The 24,048-nt window shown below is 38.3% G+C and overlaps 1 protein-coding gene and 1 long non-coding RNA gene across 2 annotated transcripts in view; both read right to left on the reverse strand.

Moving 5' to 3' along the window:
* Positions 1–14,718, reverse strand: part of LOC110344484 (uncharacterized) — a 181,517-nt gene extending 166,799 nt beyond the window's left edge. The window contains exon 1 of the long non-coding RNA XR_015439175.1: positions 14,641–14,718. This is a non-coding gene — a long non-coding RNA (uncharacterized LOC110344484). The remainder of the gene's footprint in view (positions 1–14,640) is intronic.
* LOC147826423 (protein FAM24A-like) lies at positions 12,673–14,015 on the reverse strand. Its single transcript, XM_087181693.1, has 2 exons — positions 13,723–14,015; positions 12,673–13,087 (listed from the first exon to the last, which is right to left on the reverse strand). Exons 1-2 carry the CDS (start codon positions 13,842–13,844, stop codon positions 12,907–12,909), a joined length of 303 nt encoding a protein of 100 aa, XP_087037819.1. The 5' UTR covers positions 13,845–14,015; the 3' UTR covers positions 12,673–12,906.
* Positions 14,719–24,048: the final 9,330 nt, after the last annotated feature.

A 24,048-nucleotide genomic window follows, 5' to 3' on the forward strand; every position in this document is an offset into this window, starting at 1 on the left:
AAATGAGAAAAAAAATCCAAAGTTGTGACAAAAATTGGGGGGTGGTGTGACTAAATGGTAACATTTTGGTATTTGTTTTCTATTTCCTAAAAAATGTAGCCTATTTTTAGGATTTTGATTACTAAATCAGTAAGTATCCTTGCTAAATGGTCATGAGCATCACTTTTGTTCTAAGAATGATTTTATTAAGGTCTTTGCACTTCATTCTTGTCACCAAAATATATCTCAATTTATTCAAGAACTTATAGGGGTAAAATTTCAGCAATAAGCTTAACCTGATGGTCAAACAGGAAAGTTAGAAACAAAGCCATTCCTCTCTCTTCGTGACACCCTTAACTTCTAAGTCTTCCATGTGAACTTCAGGTCCAAACCCTGGTGCATTTTTTTTGTTTTGGTTTTTTGGGGGGTTTTGGTACCAGGGATCTAACTCAGGACCTTGTGCTTACAAGGCAGGTGGCGGAACCACTGAGCTAAATCCCTGGCCCCCCCAAAGACTTTTATATATTACTCACCTCCAAAAGGAGTGCTCTTCCCCGTGTTTTATACTGTCAACTGTATTATCTATTATTTAAAGTTAAAATTAATCTTATAATTTATTCTTCCATATGGCATTGGGCAGATAGATCTGTTTTCAAACACAAGTCTGCTATGTGACTAAATCTTTGTCTTTTTAAAGAGAAAGCAGAATAACAGATCATCTTAATTTTCAAAAGAACAAATTAGGTTCAACACTGCTGAACAGAGGAGCACCCATGCTGGAGCTACTCAGAGAAAATCAAATAAAAACATAGGTAAATGGAAGAAAGGGAGGGACATACATCCTGAAGGCAAAATCAACCTGAAATAAGAGACTCTTAGAACAAACAAAATATAGGTGCAGGACTTTCTAAAACAATGCACCAGCCCACAGGGCTGCCAGCTGTGCTACCAGCATGCCAAGCTAGAATCACCATCTCCAAGAAAGTGCTGGACTGCAAAAGTGCAGTTGACTCAAGCCACACAGGATAGATCTGGGACATAAGACCCCTTGCCTCTTTTGCCTTCATCCACAGAGAGGATGCTGCAGCCTGACAGCAAATTCACCAGCACATGCCAGAGCAAGTGAGCAACCAGGAAACTGCTTCCTCCCGGACGGGTGGGATCCCAGCCTTTTTGTTTTTTTCCTTGTTGTGCACCCTAGTGGCTAACTAGAAACCCTAGTGACCCAACAAAGTTAGGGACCGAAGAGCAGCAGAGGCGGTAAAGGAAGTGAGTGACCAGTGGCTTAAGAGAAAGACGCAGACACACGGGATTTGAACAGCTTTGAAGAGATTGAAGGGGAAAGAGCAGCAACAGCACCTGCCCCACCACCTCGTGGGGGACAGGATCGAGACGTGCTAGTGGGAGTAGAACAGAGGAGGCTGTGCAAAGACTAGGAGAAGCCAACTGTACGCGGGACTGGGAGCAGCCCTGGACTGTCCCTGCCTGAGAGGCAAATCAACTGAGAGAGTGAGTCAGTCGCAGTAAGGAGAGGTGGGCAGGCCACGGAAGGGACATCCGGAGAGCTGCTGATGGAAGACTGGCCCCAGCTCCCACATCTGCAGGCCAAGATGAGCCCTGTACCAAACATTAATCCTACTGTAGACTTGGCCGGGTTCCACCGCACAATTTTGGAAAAGAACAAATTAATTTTGATACCCTACCTAGGTCCTGAGTCACACAGAACACGCTGAATCAGCCCGCTGCAGACAGGCAGGTCTGTGCACGCCCCACCGAGGTCCTGAGTCCCGTGGAAGATGCCAAATCACCCTGCTGCAGACAGGCAGCCACCTGATTCCACACTACAAAGACACAGAGGACAGCAGACCACCAGACCAAGGTACTGAGTCCCACTGTTCCCGGCCCAGAGGGAGGGGCTTCTGAGCCATCCTCCCACTGCTCTTGGTCCAGAGGAAGGGGCTTCCTGGTCACTATCCCTCCCCCTGCTACCAGCCCAGAAGAAAGGGCTTTTGGTCCACCTTCTGTCCCGCTGCTCCTGGTCCAGAGGAAGGGGCTTCCGGGCCACCATCTTTCCCACTGCTCCCCGTCCAGAGGGAGGGGCTTCTGAGCCACCATCCCACTGCTCCTGGTCCAGAGGAAGGGGTTTCCCGGCCACCATCCCTCTGGCTGCTCTCAGCCCACAGGAAAGGGCTTCTGAGTCACCATCCCTACCGCTGCTCCCAGCCCCTGTCCCACCTCACCCAGCTCAGAGGAGGTAATCCGTGCAGGCGCTAACAGCCCCCTGCCCCAGTCGAAATGAGAAAACACATAAATAAGTCTCAAAACCAGACTTCCAGATCACCTACAGCAACCTCAAAGGGAAATGAGATGGAACACTCTGATACTCAATCACCTGGACCCACTGAACTGGCAACAAAAGGGGATCTGGAAAAAATGAAATCAGAAATAATTTCTCAGATAACAGGAGAAATTGTGCCCTTAGTGCAAGACATGATTAATAAATCTAGAGAGAAGCTGAGGAACATGATGGAATCCCAACATAAGAAAAAATTGGAATCCATAAAACAGATGCAAATAGACTTCCAGGACATGAAAAACTCAATTGAAAGTCTACACAGCAGAATGAGCCAATGTGAGGACAGAATTTCAGATATAGAAGATAAGATTGCAATTAGTGACCAGGAAAAGAAAAATTGCTTTAAAATTATAAGGGAACATGAGAAATCAATCCAGCAGCTGCTAGATGATGCAAAAAAGAATAACATAAGACTGATTGGGCTCAATGAAGAAACAGGAGAGAGTGGAGATGACATAAAAAATCTCTTCACAGAAATAATGGCAGAAAACTTCCCAAGCAGGGGAAAAGAGTTTGACATACACATAAGTGAGGCATATAGGACTCCAAATAGCCTTGATCAAAAAATATCTACACATAGGCATATAATTGTTAAGATTCCAGAAACACAACAGAAGAACAAAGTTCTCCAAGCAGTCAGAGAAAAGAAACAAATCACATACAAAGGAAAGCCCATCAGAATCACAGCAGACTTCTCAACACAAACCATCAAGGCAAGAAGAGCTTGGAGTGACATATTCCAAGCCCTAAAAGAAAACAGCCTCCAACCCAGATGAATGTACCCTGCAAAACTATCTTTCAAAATGGATGGAGAAATAAGATACTTTCATGACAAAGAGCACCTTAGGAACTTCGGGAATACCAAACCAGCACTCCAAAGAATTTTACACAATAGCCTAGGAACAGACATTGAGGATCACAACCCCAGGAAGCAAAGCAGAATGAACCCATCTGGCATGACAAGAAATTAAATGGAAAGGGGGAGAACCCAACAAAAAGAAAAACTCATGGCAATGACAAGTCAATACATGTCAGTTATAACCATCAATGTTAATGGTCTCAAATCACCAATCAAAAGAAATAGACTGGCAGAATGGGTCAAGAGGCAAAATCCAACAATATGCTGCATACAAGAAACACACTTAATTCAAAAGGAAACTCAGAGACTGAAAGTTAAAGGGTGGAAAACAATACTCCATGCAACAAGAACCCGAAAAAAAGCAGGAGTAGCTATCCTCTTGGCAGATCAAGTAGATTTCAAACCAACACTGATTAAGAGAGACAAAGAAGGACACTACATCCTTGTAAAGGGAAGAATCCAAGAGGAAGAGATGACAATCATAAATATCTATGCACTGAACACTAGTACATCCAACTACATAAAACAAATACTAACGGACATGAAAAGTCATATATGCGCTAATACAATTGTAGTGGGGGACCTCAACACCCCACTGTCACAAATAGATAGATCAACTAGACTAAAAATAAGTAATAAAATACTAGAACTCAATCAAACTCTTGAACAAATGAACTTAACAGATGTTTACAGAGTCTTCCACCCCACAAAATCAGAAGACACATTCTTCTCAGCTGCACATGGGTCATTCTCAAAAATAAACCACATACTCACACATAGAACATGTTTAAGTAAGTGCAAAGGAATTGAAGTTATCCACTGTGTATTATCAGACCATAGTGCGATGAAATTGGAGATTCATAGCAAAAGAAACTCAAAAAATTTCATAAACACATGGAAATTGAACAACACACTTCTGAATAACCAATGGGTCACAGAGGAAATTAAAGAAGAAATCAGACAGTTCCTTCAATTAAATGACAATGACAATACAACATATCAGAATCTATGGTACACAATGAAAGCAGTCTTACAAGGGAAATTCATAGCAGTGAATACGCATATTAGGAAAACAGAGCAAGCCCAATTAAACAACCTGATGCGGAACCTCAAGCTTCTAGAAAAAGAAGAGCAGGACAACCCCAAAGCTCATACAAGGGAGGAAATTATGAAGATCAGAGGAGAAATCAATGCAATGGAGACTAAGAGAACGATACAAAAAAATCAATGAAGCCAAGAGTTGGTTCTTCGAAAGAATCAACAAAATTGACAAACCATTACCCAACCTTGTCAGAAAAAGGAAAGAAAAGGCCCAAATCCATGCAATTAGGAATGAAAAGGGTGAAATTACAACAGACCCAGCAGAAATCCAGATGATCATCAATACCTACTTCCAGAACCTATTTGCCAATAAGATGGACAACACAGAAGAAATGGACAGATTCCTAGATACATATGAATTACCAAAGTTGAACGAAGAAGACCGAAAAATTCTGAACAACTCAATATCAACCAATGAAATTGAAAATGTAATTAAAAACTTATCAACTAAGAAAAGCCCGGGCCCTGATGGCTTCACTGCTGAATTCTACAAGACATTTAGAGAGGAACTGCTGCCACTACTGTTGAAACTCTTCAATGAAATTGAAAGGGAAGCAATACTCCCGAATTCATTCATGGAAGCAACCATCACCTTGATCCCCAAACCAGAGAAAGACCCAACTGAAAAAGAGAACTATAGGCCAATCTCACTAATGAACATAGATGCAAAAATCCTTAATGAGATAATGGCAAACAGAATGCAGAAGATCATCAAGAAGATCATACACCCTGATCAAGTGGGATTTATCCCAGGGATGCAGGGATGGTCCAATATACAAAAATCAATTAATGTAATATACTATATCAATGGAGCCAAGGACAAAAGCCATATGATTATCTCCATACACGCAGAAAAAGCATTTGACAAAATCCAACATGCATTTATGATAAAAACCCTACAAAAATTGGAACAGATGGTCTCTACCTCAAACTGATAGAAGTCATCTATGAAAAACCAACAGCCAATATCATACTAAATGCTCAAAAACTGAAATCCTTCACACTAAAATCAGGAACAAGACAAGGATGTCCATTACCACCACTCTTGTTCAATATGGTTTTGGAAACATTAGCCACAGCAATTAGACAAGAGAAAGAAACAAAAGGAATAAAGATAGGTAATGAAGAAGTCAAATTGTCATTATTTGCAGATGACATGATACTCTATATAGAAGACCCCAAGAACTCCACCAAAAGTCTTCTAGACTTAATAACCAAATTCAGTCAAGTAGCTGGTTACAAGGTCAACACACAAAAATCAATAGCTTTCCTCTACACCAATGACAGACTCACTGAGAGAGAAATAGGGCAAAGAATTCCTTTCACAATAGCATCCAAAAAACTGGAATACCTAGGAATCAACCTAACGAAAGAAATCAAAGACCTCTTCTCTGAAAACTATGGCACTCTGAAAAGAGAGATTGAAGATGATATCAGAAAATGAACAGACATCTCCTGCTCCTGGGTAGGAAGGATTAATACAGTGAAAATGGCCATACTTCCAAAACTGCTATAGAGATTTAATGCAATTCCAATTGAGATCCCAGCAGCATACTTCATAGACCTTGAGAAAACAATCCAAAAATTCATTTGGAGCAAGAAGAGACCCAGAATAGCAAAAGCAATTCTAGGTAACAGAGACATGGCAGGGGGTATCACAATCCCCAACCTGAAACTCTACTACAAAGCTACTGTGATAAAAACAGCATGGTACTGCCAAAAAAACAGACTTGAGGACCAGTGGAACGGATTAGAAGATGCAGAAACAACGCCAGACACACTCAGCCATCTCATCTTTGACAAAGGAGCCAAACACTCTCACTGGAGGAAAGATAGCCTCTTTAATAAATGGTGCTGGAAAAATTGGGCTTCAACCTGCCAAAGATTCAAACTAGACCTATATCTCTCACCATGCACTAAAATCAAAATGGATTAAAGATCTAAATATTAAAATAGAAACTCTGAACCAGTTGGAACAGAGGTTAGGTAGAACCCTTGAAGACATCGGTGTAGGAAAAGATTTTATGAACAAAACTTCAGTTGCCCGTGAACTAGCACAAACAATCAACAAATGGGATCTCTTCTTATTAAAAAGCTTCTGCACAGCAAGAGAAACCACCAGCAGTGTGAAGAGACAACCCACAATGTGGGAAAAAATCTTCACCTGCTCTTTCTCAGACAAAGGTCTACTATCTCGAATCTATAAAGAACTTAAAAAGATCAGACCTCCCAAATTTAAAGACCCAATCCAAAAATGGGCATCTGAAATGAACAGACATTTCTCAGACAAAGAAGCAGAAATGGCAAAAAAATACATGAAAAAATGTTCAACATCACTGGTCATTCCAGAAATGCAAATGAAAACAATGCTGAGATTCCACTTCACTCCAGAAAGAATGGCTGCTATCATGAAATCAACCAATAACAATTGCTGGCGGGGTTGTGGGGAAAGAGTAACCCTGCTCCACTGCTGGTGGGAGTGTAGACTGGTGCAACCACTGTGGAAATCAGTATGGAGATACCTCAAAGAACTAGGACTGGAAGTCCCATTTGACCCCGCTATTCCCCTGCTGGGGATCTTCCCCAAAGAATTAAAAGAATCATACCACAGTGATATATGTGCACCCATGTTCATAGCAGCACAGTTTGTAATAGCTATAACTTGGAAACAGCCCAAATGCCCATCAACTGGAGACTGGATAAAGAAAATGTGGGGTTTTTTTATAAAATAGAGTACTACTCAGCCATAAAAAATGAGAAATTAGAGACATTTATAGCTAAGTAGCTGCACATTGAGGTGATACTCTTAAGTGAAATAAATAGGACACACATGTATAAATACTGAATAGTTTCTCTGGTGTGAGAAACTGAAAGTGTAAATAAGGACTAAATGTATAATAGGTCATGTGAAATAGGAAGAAAAGGGGCAAAGGGGAAGGAAGTGGGAGGGCTAGGGGAAAGGATAGAAGGGAATGGGATTAATGTGAGAAAATGGAAAAATAGGAACAAAATCTTTGTAAATAGGGAGGAATGGAGGGGTTGAAGGGAGGGCTGGGCAAGGGTGAAAAAGAAGAACCAAGAGAGGCTATGTAAAGGTGCAAATTTCCAATGATGAATGTCATTATATTGTATACCTAAAATGTACCAATGATTAGAATGAATAATCAATAATGTAAAATAGGAAGAAAAGGTCCAAAGGGGTAGGGGTAGTGGGAGGGGCAGGGGAAAGGAAAGAAGGGAAAGGAAAAAATGATGAGAAATGGAAAAAATGGAAATAAAGTCTTTGTAAATAGGGAAGGGTGGAGGGCATGAAGGGAGGGCTAGGAATGGGGAAAAAATAAGAACCAAGATGCATTATATAAAGGTACAATTCCCAATGAGAAATGTAATTGTGTTGTATACCTAAAATGTACCAATAAAAGAATTTAATACAAAAAAAATAGTAAATTTCTCTTCAGGCAGTGCAAGGATGAAACAGGCAAATGTCCTTCATTATCTTTCTCATTTACTTACCCTTGTATAGATGGGTGTAATTCCTCCCTACAGTCTTGATTCCCTTCCCCTTTGAGAAAGATCTATCTCCTTACTTCCTGCTATCAATCTTTTATTTTGTTCTGTATTTATAATGTGGGTTTCTCATACAAAAGAAACCATGTGATATTTAAGCTGTGCATCTGATTTATTTCACTTAATATTATGGTCTCAAGTTACAACCATCTTCCTATAAATGAGTTAAGTTTATCATTATAGCAGAGAACTACTCCACTGTGTGTTAGTATCACATTTTCTTTATACAGTCATCATTTGACGGATATATAGGCTTCTTCCAAGGTTTATCTATTATAAATTGTGCTGCTATAAACATAAGTATGCATGTATCACTGTGATACGGTGTATTTAACTCTTTTGGGAAGATGCCTACAAGGGGAATAGCTGGGTCAAATAGAATTTCTACTCCATACTGATTTCCATAGTGGTTGTATCAATTTATACTCCTAGGAATAATCTAGAAGGGTTCCTTTTCCCCACAGCCTCACCAGCATTTATTATTTGATATCTTCATGATGGCCATTCTTTCTGGAGTAAGATGGAAACTCAGTGTTGCTTTAATTCATATTTTGCTAATGGCCAGAGATATTGGCCATTATATGACCAATATAATTATAATTCTTCATATATTAATTGGCCTTTTGTAGTTCTGTAAAGTGTCTATTAATTTTACTTTTGGCTGGGTCTTTTATTTTGAGGCATCTAATTTTTTTAGTTCCTTAACTATTCTAGATATTAGTCCTCTGTCTGAGAAATAGTGGCAAAAATGTTTTTCCCATTCTGTAGGTTTTCTTTTCACTCTCTTGCATTTTTTTTCCTGTGCAGAATCTTTTGAATTTGACGTGGTTCCATTTGTTGCTTCTCAATACTATTTCCTGTGCAAATAGGGTTCTGTTCAGAAAGTCTTTGCCCACATCTATGACTTTAAGAGTTTTACCTATTTAGTATTTTACAGGAACACTACTGATTTTTGTGTATTGATTTTATATTCTGCTACTGAATTTGGTTATTCTACAATTTTTTGAAATATTGTTTGCTTCTTCTGTGTAGAGGATTATATCACTTGCAAATAATGATAATTTGATTTCCTTTCCTATACCTATCCCTTTTATTTACTTTTCTTGCCTAATTGCTCTGGCTGATATCTTGAGTACTGTGTTGAACAGAAGTGGTGACAGTGGATACTAGTTTTTTCCTTTTCTGTTAGAAGCTTTTTAATTTCATATGACCCCATTTCTTGATTCTTGGGGTTTTTTTACTCTGCAATTGGGATTCTGTTCCAAAGTACTTTCCTATGACTATTTCTTCAAAAGTTTAACCCATTTTATCTTCCAGCAGATTGTTTGTCTTAATATTTAGATCACTGATCCATTTTGATTTTAGTGTAGTAGATGGTGACCAATATGGGTCTATATTCAATCTTCTGAACATGGGTAGTTAGTTTTCCCAGTGCCAGTTGTTAAAGAGGCTATCTTTCCTCCAGCATGTGTTTTTGTTAAAGATCAGAGAGCTAAGGGGGAAAATCAGATTGCTGAGTGCTGTAGTTTTTACTATAGAGGTCTTTCACTTCCTTGGGTAGCTTAATTCCAAGGTATTTAATTTTTCTTAATGCTACTGTGAATGATATTGTTTCCCTAATTTCTTTCTCATTGAGTTCATTACTGGTATACATCAATGCTATTGATTTTTGTGTGTTGATTTTGTATCCTGATACATTGCTGATATTGGTTAAGTATTTTTTGGTAGAATTCTTTGGGTTTTCTATGTAGATAGAGGATCGTGTCATCTGAAAATACTAATAATTTCACTTCTTCTTTTCCTATATGTATCCCTTTTATTTCCTTGTCTTACCTGATTGCTCTGGTTAATGTTTTGAGTACTATGTTAAACAGAAGTGGTGGGCCAGGGATTTAGCTCAGTGGTGCTGCTGCCTGCCTCGCAAGCTTAAGGTCCTGAGTTCAATCCCTGGTACAAAAACAAAAACTAGAAGTGGTAAAATGGGCATCCTTGCCTTGTTCACAATTTTGAGCAGAAAGCTCTGTTTTTCCCCATTTAATATGATGCTAGCTATTGGTTTGTCATAAACAGCTTTTATCAGATAAAGATAAGAAGACTTAAAAGGAAATCAGATAATGCAAAGATGTCCCCTGTCCCTGGAAAGGCAGAACCAACATTGTCCAAATGGCCATACTCCCAAAACTGATACATAGATTCAATAAAATCCCAATCAAAATACCAACAGCATTCGCCCCAGAACTAGAGAAAATAGTTCTAAAATTCATATAGAACCAGAAGAGACCCAGAATAGCAAAATCAATATTGGGCAACAAGAGTAAAGCAAAAAGCACCACAGTCCGGGACTTAAAGGTACACTACAAAGCTACAGTGATTAAAAAAGAAAGAAAGAAAAAAGAAAAAGCATGGTACTGACCCAAAGAAAGAAATATGGTTCAATGGAACAAATAGAGGATACAGAAATAACTCCAGGCACATCAGCTATTTGATTTTTTAAATTTTATTAGCACGTATTTGCCTTACACAAAGTTTACATTCATCTTAGGAAATAGGTGCATGTACATAACACATCTTGATTCTTTTTTATCCCCTTCGCCTCCCCACCTACCTCCCTCCCTCTGTCTCAATCCACTTCCCCATCTTCATTATTATTATTATTTTTAGTTCAGGTTTATAACACATGTTTACATTTATTTTGTATATTTATGGTATTTATCTGACATAAAGAAGGATAAACTTCAGTCATTTGTAGGAGAATGGATGCATCTTGAGACCATAATATTAAGTGAAATAAATCAGACACACAAGTTTAAATATCATCTGATTTCTCCTATATGAGAAACCCAGAATATAAATAAATTAAAGAGAAAATAAAAGACAATAGAAAACAGGGAGAGAGATCTTTTGCAAAAGGGAAGGTGAGCAAGAGATGTAGGAAGGAGAGGGGAAGGGAATGAAAAAATAATTAAGACGTGTTATATGCATGTACCAACTTCCCACAATGAATGTGATCATTATGTACTGCAAATACGTACATATAAATATAAATATAAATATAAACTTTTAAAAAAGAAAATGAACTCTGGATGTCAGCAGCACTTTTCAACAAGAAACTTTAATGAAAATAGTCTCAAATGTGATCATTATGTATACCTAACTTGTACCAATAAACTTAATTATTAAAAAAAGAAAGAAAATTCAATTCCCAGGAAGGAAGGAAGGAAAGCCAGCCAGCCAGCCATCTCAAAATCAGTACAAACCCCTTCACTGATGTGTAAAGGCAAGACTGATGGTAGGTAGCATCCTTGTCAGTGCAATAAAATGGAACTTCCTGCGGAAGTAACAGAATGTCTCCCCACATGGCAATATGAAATTTCCTGGAGTATACAACCCTCATCCCTGAGAGTGAGCCCAAAATCAGACATGACTTCCATACTAACAAACAATTACAGGCTGAAGACGGTTAATAGAACGTTTACAAAAAAAAGAACTTGGGGGAAGAGGGAAGGAAATGCTCTTGGGAAGAGGAGAAAAAGTCATTTTTAAAATCCCATACAAGTTGAGAGTCATATGGTCGTCACCCAGAGGCCAGAGTAGAGGGGAAGGAGAAGTTAAGGAGTGGATACTGAGTTATAGCTAAGTAGAAACAAATAGTTCTGGGCCAGCATGGTGGCGTGGTGGTGCTGTAATCCCAACACTCAGGAGGCTGAGGCAGGAGGACCACTGAGAGTTCAGGCCCAGCCTGGGCTAAATGGTCAAGTCAGTTCAAGGTCAGCCTGAACTGCATAGTGAGACCCTATCTCAAAAAAATAAAAAGAAACAAATAGTTCTGGTATGTTATTGCATAAGAAAGTGACTATAGATAATAACAAAGTACTACACATTTTTAAAAGCTTGAGCCGGGGATTTACCTCAGTGGCACCATGCCTGCCTTGCAAGCAAAAGGTCCTGAGTTTGATCCCTGGTAGCAGAAAAAATTAAAAAACAAAAAAATAAAAGCTAGAAGAGTCAGATGTTACAGAAAATCCCAGTACCCCAGGACTCAGGAGGCTGAGGCAGGAAGATTATGAGTTCAAGGCTGCCTAAACTACATAGTGAGACCCTGTCTCAAAACAAAACAAAAAAGAAAAGACTAGAAGAAAGGATTTTTGAATGCTTTAACAATAAAAATGTTTCCTGAGTTCAATCCCTGGTACCAAAAAAAAAACAATAAAAATGTTTGAAAGATGCATTAAGATCGAGATTGGTAGAGATGATGGCTATGTGTTGACAGTTCTGAACCAACAGCATCAGCACCACCTGAATTTGTAGAAAATGCAAATTCTTGGGCCCCACCACAGACCTGCTGAATCTGAAACTCATCGATGGAGCCCAGTCTTTCAGGTGGTGTTTCTCTGAGATGAAATACATAAAATCTTTTGCTTCAGGTCATCAAAAACTTGTTAAGACAATTAAATGAGGGCCCCTCAGGCTTGGGAAAACTGCTAGTCAAGACTCCCTTGGTACTTAATATCCAGATAAAATTATAATAGTTAAGCTCACTGCTCCCACTACAAGACTAATGTAACTGACCTTCTCTTCTGGGTGTTCAACAACTAAAGTTTAGAGACCAAAACTAAAAAGGTAACTGGACTAAAAGGCAGCCAATATTTTGGCCCTGGCCCTCCAATCCAGGACATGAGGGAACTTTATCTACAGGAGCCTACAACTTTGATACCAGACTTCATTAGAAATTAAAAATTTTGGCTTCCGGGCCGCCACATCACCCCTGCCAGCACACAGCTGGCACTGTGAGCCACTCCCAGCACAGAGGAGGTGAGCTGAGCAGGTGCCAGCAGCCCATGCCCTCCCCCGGCCCCCATGGAAATGAGAAGACACGTAATCAAGCCTCAAAAACAGACTTCCAGATCACCTACAGCAACCCCAAAGGAAAATGAGATGGAACAATCTGATCCTCAACCACCTGGACTTTAACTTATTTGAGTAACAAAACAGTCTTCTAAGAGAAATATTGCACATGAAGATTTTTGTGGCCACCATGGCCACATCAGAGTCCCTCATTTATGTCACAAAAGCAAGGTGGCAGGGGATCATAATCTGCATACATTTTGCATTCATTAGAGAATTGAAAGCTGGGACAAGAGTCCACGGCAGTGGTTTCAGCCAGGATGACCTTGTCCTTGGTGTTGTTGGCTGAGTTAGCCTCAGGATCACATTCCTTTGAAGCCCTTAAAAAATGACATATACAAAGCACAGGCTTAGAAGTTCTCTTTTCAGTGCATTTCTTAGAATTCTCAGGGCTCTCTGGGAAGTTCAGGGCTGCAGCCACACATATGACACGAGCCCTGGATTATAGCTCTCTCCCCCTGTGCCAAGTTCCCCTCTCATCCCTTCCTCTCCTACAGCTGCTGTACATGTAAACTCAGGCTACAAAAGTAAGGCAGAGTGACTAGCAAGTGGGCAACACCCAGCTAGTTGTTGCAGGCCTTGAAGAAGCAGGAGTAAGGAGGAAGGGGCTGAAGCTATGTCCTGAGCTCCAGGGTCCACCATCTAGCTCCCTAGAATGGGGACATCACTGCGGCTGACAACCAGTCTGTCCCATCTTTTGGGTCCTCTCCCCAAAAAAGCACCACTTGTTGTCACACACTCCCTCCATGTTAAGAACATTTTACTTACTAGTTTACAACCCCAAGAACAAACCCAAGATCCTGTAGCCACCCAACTTTGCCTGTACAAATCTGCCTGTAGTTCTTGACCTCACCTAGGGCATGACACCAGCAACAAGGACTAGACCTTACCAAGCAGACAGCCCCAGGTGTCCCATTTCAGGGGGGTGTTGTTCACTCTTATCCCCAGGACTCACTTCAGTGCCTTGAACATTTTGACATAAAGACAGATGACAGTGCCTATTAACACAAACATGGTCACCATGATCCCACTCCAAATGATAAGTAGTATCATTGTCCAGTCAAAAGTCGCACACATACCTGGGCAAAGAAGCACAGACAATCAGTGAAGGTTACCTCCCTCCTCTTACAGGAATGAGTAGCCTAGAAAAGGAATAGAGCCCAAACACAGATCTTTATATGCGTAAGCCTCCAGAGAATCTTCTCAGGGAGAACTTGGACCCCCTGTGTGGATAAGATGGTTTATTTCCACATGCAAGAAACTAAGATGCAAAATTCATAGAGAAGAACAGAATGACAGGCAGTGGAAAGGATCTTTACCTTTCACAGGCAGTGATGTGACTTTATGTAATAAAAAGTCTTACAATGCAAGATCCTGAGTTCGATCTCCAGTACCAAAAAAAAAAAAAAAAGGCTCACACAGGAGCTAGTGGTTTTACTCACAGACACCTGGACCTCCTATACTATGTTCACAGTCAGAAGTAATCACTCGCTGTACATCAGGCTCAGGGTCTCCTATGGGGATAACTGCTCCAAAATGTTATTGTTCTGACAATCTCCAAATCCATTTTGTAAATTTTGCATTTTTTAGGAGGGAAAAATTTTGAATTTTTCTACTAAAAACTGTTGTTATGCTTCTAAATCCTAAATCATAAAGCCTCCCAGGAAATTCAATTTTTAGTTATCACTTTGCTTAGTCTAACTCTCTTAAACTGGGAAAATGTGAATAAGGGGAGTAGAAAAAACAGTCTGACTGCCAAGCAGACTTACTACCTTCTAACTGTTCATGGCTGGATGAAGGCCAAGTTTTAAAAATATATACAATTAAAACACACTTTAGGAAAACAGAACATCTTACCAGAAGGTTCTCATACCTTTAATTTGAAAAGGAGAATTCCAATTAGTAAGATTCAAGTTGAAGAAATCACTCACTTTCAAAGCTCAGTCTTCCACCAGAGTAGGCAGAATAGAAAGCCACTGTTAACTCCAATCCCTACCTCAGTACCCAGGCTTTGTGACATCACCTCTCTCTATAGCAGCTCCCTTTCATGGAGTTCTGAATTCTGGTCCATGCTCAGATATATTTCAGCACTAATGGAAATAGAAATGCCTGAACATTACCTTAAATCATCACCTTTTTAGATTTTCTTTCCTTCAGAGAAACTTATGGTTTGACTACTAATTGAAAGCAGATGTGAGCTGGGTATAGTGGCACAAGCCTGTAGTCTCAGCACTCGGGAGGCTGAGGCACGAAGAGTGTCACAAATTCGAGGCCAGCCTGAACTACATAGTGAGTTCAAGGCCGGCCTGAGCTATATAGGGAGACCTTGTCTCAAAAAACAAAAACAAAACAAAATAACAACAACAAAACCAAATGTGGGATTTCAATCAGTTTAAAAAGACAATAATGGCCGGGGATTTAGCTCAGTGGTGCCGCTGCCTGCCTTGCAAGTGCAACGTCCTGAGTTTGATCCCTGGTAGAAAACAAAAAAAAAAAGACAATAATATGGGGAAGCAGGTACGTAAAAACACTCATATATCTAAAAGGTAAATGAAACAAGACCAGTTAGACTTTATATCTTACCCACAGAGTGAAATAATATGTAGCCATTTAAGAGTATTCAAATATAGGTTCATGGGCATCATATCCAAAAAAGTTACTGGATTAGGATATGCGTTTTATCCAGATCTCTATGATTTCCAGGTAGTTTGACCAAGCAAAGCCAGCTCAATTAAACGAGGGAGTTATTTTAACTACCACAGGTAATTCCATGCTGCTCTGGCAAAAACATGAATGAGGTCATGAACAGCAGAAAAGATTTCAAGAAAATGGTAACACAAGAATCTATGAAAATTTTCTCCATAAAATAATGAAAAATCTAGCAAAACTTTTTCAGAGTCAGCTTTTTCAGAACTCTGAAAAACAACGAAAATCTGGCAGCATCCCATAAAGCGTTTATTCAAGAGAAACAACCAAAGCTCAGTATAAACAGTAAAGTTTGTGACACTGTCCAATAACTCACCCTCTAGCTTCATGGTAGCCTTGAAAATAACCCACATTTTGAGGCCGCCCCCAGAGGGACATAATAAAGGTAGAGCTCAAGCCTCACTGTCAGGGAACTGTCTTTTTTTTTTTTTTTTTGGTACCTACCAGGGATCGAACTCAGGACCTTGTGCTTGCAGAGCAGGCAGTGGAACCACTGAGCTAAATCCCCGGCCCCAAAGTGTCATTATTTGACCCATCTGCTGGCTACTTGGAAGACTTCACTTGCAAGGCTGTGTTTGACCTGACTTAGAGACCACCCAGTGCAGTAATCCTCCCTAGAGAGTTTTGCCAAAAGCACTTGAGATCAATTGATTTAATTTCCTGGCTGCATATGGTGGTAGATAACATTTGGGACAAATGACTAGCCCAAAATTTTAAAGGATTAGCTAGGGAATGAGATATCCCCAACCCCAAAGTGATAGTGATTTTGAAAGTTTCTGGCATATTCCAGGTAGTCTACAAAACCATGATTCCTGTTTAGTCATTGCTTCTACTAATAAGACAGGGATGCTAACAGTATTACCTATATCATGGTCTTTCTGTAAGGACTAAAATCTGTCAGAGCTAGTGCTGGACACCCCAGTCATCACTAAATAAATATCAGCTATTATCACCATCATGGTGATGTGGTGGTTGTTCCTACCACCTATAAGAACAGCTGGATTCTTTTCATAAAGATTCCCCAACATTAGCAGAACTCACCTTTTCTCTTTAGGTGAAAGCCTCTATTTACTAAAGTTGAAAGTTAATTCTGATTATTTTATTTTCTGTTCTTTCTATTGCCCAATCCTCACTGGAACTGAGTTGCGGGATTAGGGCATTATAGGCCTCTCCCCACAAACACCTCCCAGGATGGTCCTGCAGCTTCATTTACCTATCAGAGACCACTGTTGGCACTGACAAGTAGTTCCCCAACCCTAGTGAGTGGAGCTGCACCTCCCACATCAATGCCTGCATACAACTAGTTGGCCAATCACAAACTGTACTTACATAGCATAAAGTAAGCCATGGAAAAATGAGTTCTCCTTGGAGCCTTGAGGAGACACATATTTATGATTTCTCTACAGAGTTTATAAAGGAAAAATGTATTAGTCACTGCCCCATCACTAGGACACAATACCCAACACCATCAACTTAAAGGATAAGAGGATTATTTTGGCTCATGATTTAGTCCACAGTTGGCTAGCTCCAAGGCAAAAACAGCATGGTGGAAGGACATGGCAGAGGAAAGCTCTTCAACCAAGAGCAGCTAAAAAGGACGGGGGGGTTGGGGGAGAGGGTCAGGGAAGCAGATATACTCTCCAAAGGCACACCCCCAGAGATACAACTCCCAACTAGGCCCAACCTCCTCACATCGCAGTTACCTATGAACTCATCAATGGATCAGACCATAACAAGAAGATAGTATATTAGGGACTAAAGACAGGACATGCCTGTAATCCCAGAACTCAGGAGACTGAAGCAGGAAAATCATGAGTTCAAGGTCAGTTTGAGCTACATAGCCAGTTCCAGGCCACCATGGATTACATAGTGAGACCCTTTTTTAATGGAGGGGGGATGCTGAAAAAAGATAAGTTTACTAAAAGAATCTTTAATTGAATTTTTTAAAAAACACTTGGTAATGAAACTTAATGTCTTAGTTACTGTCTCCTTGCTGAGACACAATACCCAACATCCACAAATTAAAGGAGGAAAGGTTTATTTTGGTTCACAGTTTGTAGAGGTTTCAGTCCATGGTCAGCGGCTCCAGGCAGGGTAGCAGGACAGATGGGCATGGCAGCAGGAAGCAAAGAGAGAGAGAAGGGTAAGGGGAGAAGGTACATCCTTCCAAGCCATGCCCCCATTGACACATCTCTTTCAACCTCCCAAATCACATTTAGTTATAAACTCATTAGTGAACTAATCCACTGATGAGTATCAAGCCCCCATGATCTATTCACGTCCCCAAAAACCCACCTATGAGTGTATGAGGCTTTGAGGGGACATTAGATATAAATTGTAACCCCTGACTTGTGATTTGTAATCACCACGTATAAAGGAACAATCATTTTATTTTTGTCTCTTGTTTTTGGCTGAAGAGTGATTCCCTAAATAAAGAAAACTGCTTTAATCATTTATCTGCTTACTTTAAAATAACTCATTATAAGAGCAATATATGTTACAGAAAAATAGAAAGCAAAGATAATTCAAAAAAAATTTATATACACCCATCCACTCACAGACACTATTAATAATTTCACATATAAACATTTTCTCCACTATCTTTCTCCTTTTAGATTTTCCAAATACTTGCATATACTTTATACATTTAAGTAGGATCATACTTTGTATCCTTTGAATAGATTTTCTTCATATATACATCATAGGTATCTTTCCTACAGATATGCCTCATTTGAAAAAAGTAACTATATATATGATAATTATTTACATGGGTTTACCACAATATATATAATCTGTAAAATGTGTGTTCTAGTATCTATTATAAGCATATACCATAATTTACATAAGCTGTGAAAATGTATGTCTTCAATATCTTACTATTATAAGCATATCATAATTAACACACATGTTTATACATCTTATTAAGATTAATTCTCAGTATAGAATTACCACTCAAATTTAAATTACCAGGCCAAATTCCATATATTTATATATTGTCTAGCAGTCCTAAAGACATGTGGTACTTGTATTATGTCACCTTCCACTAAGAGTATATAAAAGCAAGTGTTTCCCATATTGTTCTGGAAATCGCAGAAAGAAATACATGGAGACACAGAATTTGGGTAAAATAATAAAATTTTACTTGCAAGCAGACAGTACTGCCAGAAACTGGTCTGGTCATTGTCAGCACTGTTCTCTGTTAGTCTCTTCTTTTTATACCTTTGTTAGTCATTATCTCATCCCTAGTGGTCTTTGATGTGTAAATACAATTCTGGTTCCTATTTACAAGTCACAGACACAAGATAAGCACATATACATTGTAAATTCACCCAGGCATTTGCAACTTTGTTAGGTTAAAAGGTTATCTATAATGAAGTTACTGGTTAAAGAATCAGATAACCATCACCTTAAACAACAAGAGTTACGGGAAAAGCAAATCTTAAAGGAATACATTTCTTATTTTGTTTCTACAACTACCTTAATATTCAATCTACTAAGTTATCTAAAACTTTTCCCTATCAATATTATGTTCAACACTGGTTTGTGGGTGTGTGTGAATGTGTGAGAGTGTGTGTTTGTGGTGACTGGTTGTTTTTGTGCTGTGAGGGACTGACCCATGGGCTTTGCCCATGCTAGACCAGCACTTCTACCACTGAGCTACAACCCAGCCCTAAAATGTTACCCACTTTTTCATGCAGTGTTGTGATTGAACCCAGGACCTTACGTGATAAACAGGTAGACCACCAGCCCATTTGGTTTTGTTTTAAATCTTTGAAAAGACTTAACTAATCTCATTAAAAACTTGTGTTTACTTTGTCCCTTCATCCTTGATCAAATTTATTTGCAGAACATGGTAAAATTAAAGGGCACAAAGGGACAGGACTTTTGATAGCCTCTCTCTTAGAAAATGGCAGGTTAGTTTTGAAGACTACCTGTTTGGCCTCTCATGACCATCTTGTGAATAAGTATCCTGCTGGCCTCCATGGAAGTGTAACAATTCGATCCACACATAGACTTGTGTGAGAACACAGCAGCTGTGTAGTTTATTATCAGCAATCCCAAAACAGTGAGTGCTTCCTTTACTCCACTCCCACCACAGAAGGTTAACAGACAGTATCATAACTAAAGCTCTTCTGGGGCATCAACATCTAAATATGGTTGACACTAAGTCACTACTTGTGAAATTTGTAACAGCAGGCTTTGTCCTGCTATTTATTCATAGTATAAATAAGGTACCATTACTGGCTTTTTAAAACTTCTCTGCCCTTCTCCAAGAATGCATATATAAGAAGATAAGTGTACATAAGAGCTTGCGAGTCAACAGGCTGACCTGGATGAAGATGAGTAGCATAGCTCTATCAAGTACACATAAATCTGCCTGATTCTACTGGTTAAAATAGAATCAGTAGATGCAGGTAGTTTATTACTTAAACAGTGAAGAAGAGATTAGTCACATGTGACAAAGTCATTGCCCCAGACTCAAAAAAAAAAAAACCAAAATGACTGAAAGGTGAGGTGTGGAACATTTTGTTGCTAAGGAGCCTTTGTGAGGGGGGGCAGGGCAGAAAGCCTCAAATTTCATCCTAACCAAGGAAACCATTAGAAACTGACTTATAATATGAAAGGCTCCATTGATAAAATTTATCAGTTTATATTATCAGAATTGTGACCATACAGTTGTAAATGAAATTTCTTTATTTTCTTGTAATATTTATGGGATGAGTACTGGCTTCCTTTCCATATATGTTTAGGATATATATGTTTTAATTTGCCTTGATTTTTAAAATGACCCTGATTATTCAATTTCCATGTGTTTATAGTTTCTCTAGCTACTCATATCTAGTTTCATGTCATGATTTGATAAGATTTTATCTAAAATGTAGTACAGTCCTGACTTTTCTTTGTTGATTTTTTTCTCTAGATGATCTATTGGTGAGAGCTGGGTGTTGAAATCACTTATTGCTTCTTTAGGGCTTATCTCTCCTTTTCATTGAGTATTGTCTATTTTATAAAATTGGGTGCACTGCATTCAGGGCGTTGTATGTGCATGCATGCATGTATAAGGTCATTGGCTTTCTCATGAATTGTTGTCTTTGTATATAGTGAATTTCTCTGTCCCTTTGACCTTAAGTTTGTTCTACTCAATGTGAATATAGCTTCTCTTGCTTGCTTTCACATTCCATTTGCTTAGAATATCATTTTCTATTCTTTCACTTTCAACCTCAGCACATCTTGCCCATGAGATGAGTTTCTCAAAGGCAGCAATTTATTATGTCATGCTTTCTAATCCAATTTGCCAGGTCTTTTAATTAAAGATTCAAACCATATACAGTCAGTATTATTACTGAAAGGAATGTACTAGTTCCTAGCATTCTATTGTTTTTCTCCTGGTTCTTTTGAAAAATATTTCTTTATTCATATTAGAGGTTTGATAGTTTATTGAACAAATGACATTTGATATTTTCCTCATTAATTTATTTATCCATTCTTCTAGTGAATGGATTTCATGCTCTCATGTCTGATTTTTATCTTGCTTTTTCTTCTGTGTATAAGTTCCCTTTAGTTATTTTCCATAATGCTCCTTCAGTTGTCATAAATTCTTTTAATTTATATTCATCTTGGAAGGTTCTTATTTCTCCTTTGATTTTGGACAATAATTTTCCTGATACCTCAATTTAGGCTGCCAGTTTTAAAATTTGTCATTCCGTGTTCTCCTAGCCCTTAGAGATTCTGCTAAGAAATGTGTTATTCCGATGAGTTTCACTTCATATGTGACTTGGTGTTTTGTTCCAAAAGCTTTTTTTTTCTGGTTAATACGTAATAATTGCAATCATTGTAGGGAGCTGGTTCATGCATATGACACAACTTAATTCTTTTTACTTACCTTTCTTTTTTCTCCCACCTCATCCCTTCACCTATTGGTTCTGTTCAATTTGCAAAAGATCTATCTCCCTGTTTCCTATTATCTATATTTCATTTTGCTCTTTATGTTTTGGGCTTCTCACATAAAGGAAACCATGCATTATTTTAGCTTATGTGTCTGATTAATTTCACTTAGCATTACTGCCTCAAAGTACATCAATTTTCCTATAAATGTTTATCCTTGTTTATAGAATAGTGCTCCATTGTGTATAAATATAATTTTCTTTATCCATTCATCTGTTGATAGACATACAGACCACTTCCAAAATTAAGCTTTTGTTGTGCAGCTATAAATAGGGGTATACATGAATCACTGTAATATGTCTTCAACTGTTACTGGAATACTCAGTGTTTCATATGTATCTAGAAATCTATCCATTTCTTCTAAATTCTTCAATTTATTACAGGTTTTCAAAGTAGTTACTAATAGTCGTTTGGATGTCAGTGGTGTCCATTGTCACTTTACCCTTTGCATTTCTAATTGCACTGATATGTCTTTTTTTTCTTCTTTTTTTTGGTAAGACTGGTTAAGTGTTTGTCTATTTATTCTTTTCTTTTGAAGGATCAGTTCTTCAATTCATTCTTTGTACTTTTTGTCTCAATTTCATTAATTTCTGCTGAGATCTTTATAATTTCCTTTCTTGTACTACTTTTGGGTTTGGACTGTACTTGATTTTTGACCACCTTGAGGTGCATCATTAGGTGATTTAGGCTGCTTTTCTGATATGGGCATTCACAGCTATAATCTCCCCTCTTAAAACTGCTTTCATTATGTTTCATGGGTTTTGGTATGTTTTCTGGCATTACTTTTTGACTCAAGGAACTGCCTAATTTCTTCTTTCATTTCTTCTCTGACCCACTGATCATTCAAGCATGTGTTGCTTAATCTCCATGTGTTAGCTTAATTTCTGTGCTTTCTTGCGCTGTTGATTTCTAGTAATGATAATCTGCATAGTACATTTTCAATTCTTTGTAAGCATGTTTTCTGTGTTAGCACATGGTCTATTTTGAAGAAATTTCTGTGTGCTGATGAGAAGAATGTGCATTCTGTTGTTGAGTGGAACACTGTGGATATATATATATATAAAGTCCATATTTTTGAAGGTGTAGTTCAAAAATGATATATATTTTTTGTCTAGTTAATCCATTTGTGATAATAGGATACTGAGATCTCCCACTACAATTCTGTTGATTTTTATCTCATCTTTAAGTATTGTTTTATGAAGTTGGGTGCTCTGCTGTTCTGTGTATACATGTTTATAATTATATCTTCCTATTGAATTATTCCCTTAACCAATATGTAGCAAACTTCTTTGCCTTCTGACCAGTGTTGGCCTTAAGTCCACTTTGTCTAAAAATAAGATTATCTACTCCTTGCTTTCATGCTCCCATTGCATGGAACCTTGTTTTTTATCCTGTGATTTTAATCTATGTTTTTTATTTTTCTGGATGTACCATACCATTGGGTTCCAGTCTGCCAATCTGTGTCTTTCTTTTTTATTGGTGCATGTTTGTACCACAGTATAATTACATTCATCATGGGGAGTTGGCACATGGACATGAAATTCCTTTTTTTTAACCTGCTCCCCTTCCCTCCCCATTCCTACACCTCTTGGACTCCTTCACAGAGACTGACATAGAGATAGAGATTAGATAAATAGAAAGATAAATATAGCTAGATATGTTTGTAGTACATGATAATGACATTCCTTGTAGGAACTTGGTGCATGTACACAGCACTTCACAATCCCTATTTTTTATCTATTAATCTATTTTCCTTACCCTCCCTCCCTTCATCCCCATCTTTTGGTAACTTTCCCATATGCCAAAGATGCACCTATTTCTTACTGTGTATTCTTTATTTTGCACTTTAGTTATATATTATGGTTTTCATATAAAAGAAACCATGTGATTGATATTTAAGTTTGTGTATCTGACTTATGTCACTTAAATTTATGGTCTCAAAGTTCATCTATTTTCCCACAAATGACTCAAGTTTATCCTTCTTTATGGCACAGTAGTACTCCATTTTGTAAAAAAAAAAATCATATGTTCTTTATCTACTCATCTGTTAATGGACATTTAGGCTGTTTCCAAGATTTAGCTATTATGAATTGTGCTGCTATCAACATGGCTATGCATATATCATCATAATATGATGTCTTTAACTCTTTCCAAAATACATCTAGTAGAGGAATAGTTGCATCAGGCAGAATTTCTATTTTTAGGGGGTTTTTCCTACATGTAGCTATTTTATATTTGTAAATTATTTCACAGATCCTTATCTGTAAGAGAGTGGTTCTTCAACCATTAAAAAAATATTGCAATCAAACTAAGGCACTGAAATAAATCTACATACTATTCTACATTATCAATACACTGAAATATCATGAAAACTGTATTTAATGAGAAAAATATAGGATGTCTTATTTTGATAATTCATAGCAATTTAACCAGTAAATCAGAATTTCTAAAATTAGAAATGTACTTCTATATATCTGCCCTAATTATTTAAGAAACCAATGACAGTTTTGAAACAACTGCCTAAGTCAAACTGTAGTCCACTCCTAAAATGTTTGCTTATTTTCAAGTTTCTTTCCCATAGCAAATTCAGTTCATGTTTGCCAAAGTCAACATGTATTAAGCATCCTTC

The sequence above is a fragment of the Heterocephalus glaber genome, unplaced genomic scaffold, assembly GCF_053883595.1.
Source record: "Heterocephalus glaber isolate CG9 unplaced genomic scaffold, H.glaber_assembly_v1.0 deba00001472, whole genome shotgun sequence".
In the NCBI taxonomy this organism is placed as follows: domain Eukaryota; kingdom Metazoa; phylum Chordata; class Mammalia; order Rodentia; family Bathyergidae; genus Heterocephalus; species Heterocephalus glaber.

Bases quoted from the DNA above. Each gene is read 5' to 3' on its own strand.
- LOC147826423 (XM_087181693.1), bottom strand. From the start codon at position 13,844: ATGTGTGCGACTTTTGACTGGACAATGATACTACTTATCATTTGGAGT. The intron at 13,088-13,722 runs GTGAGTCCTGGG...TCATTTTTTAAG, and splicing joins AAAATGTTCAAGGCACTGAA to GGCTTCAAAGGAATGTGATC.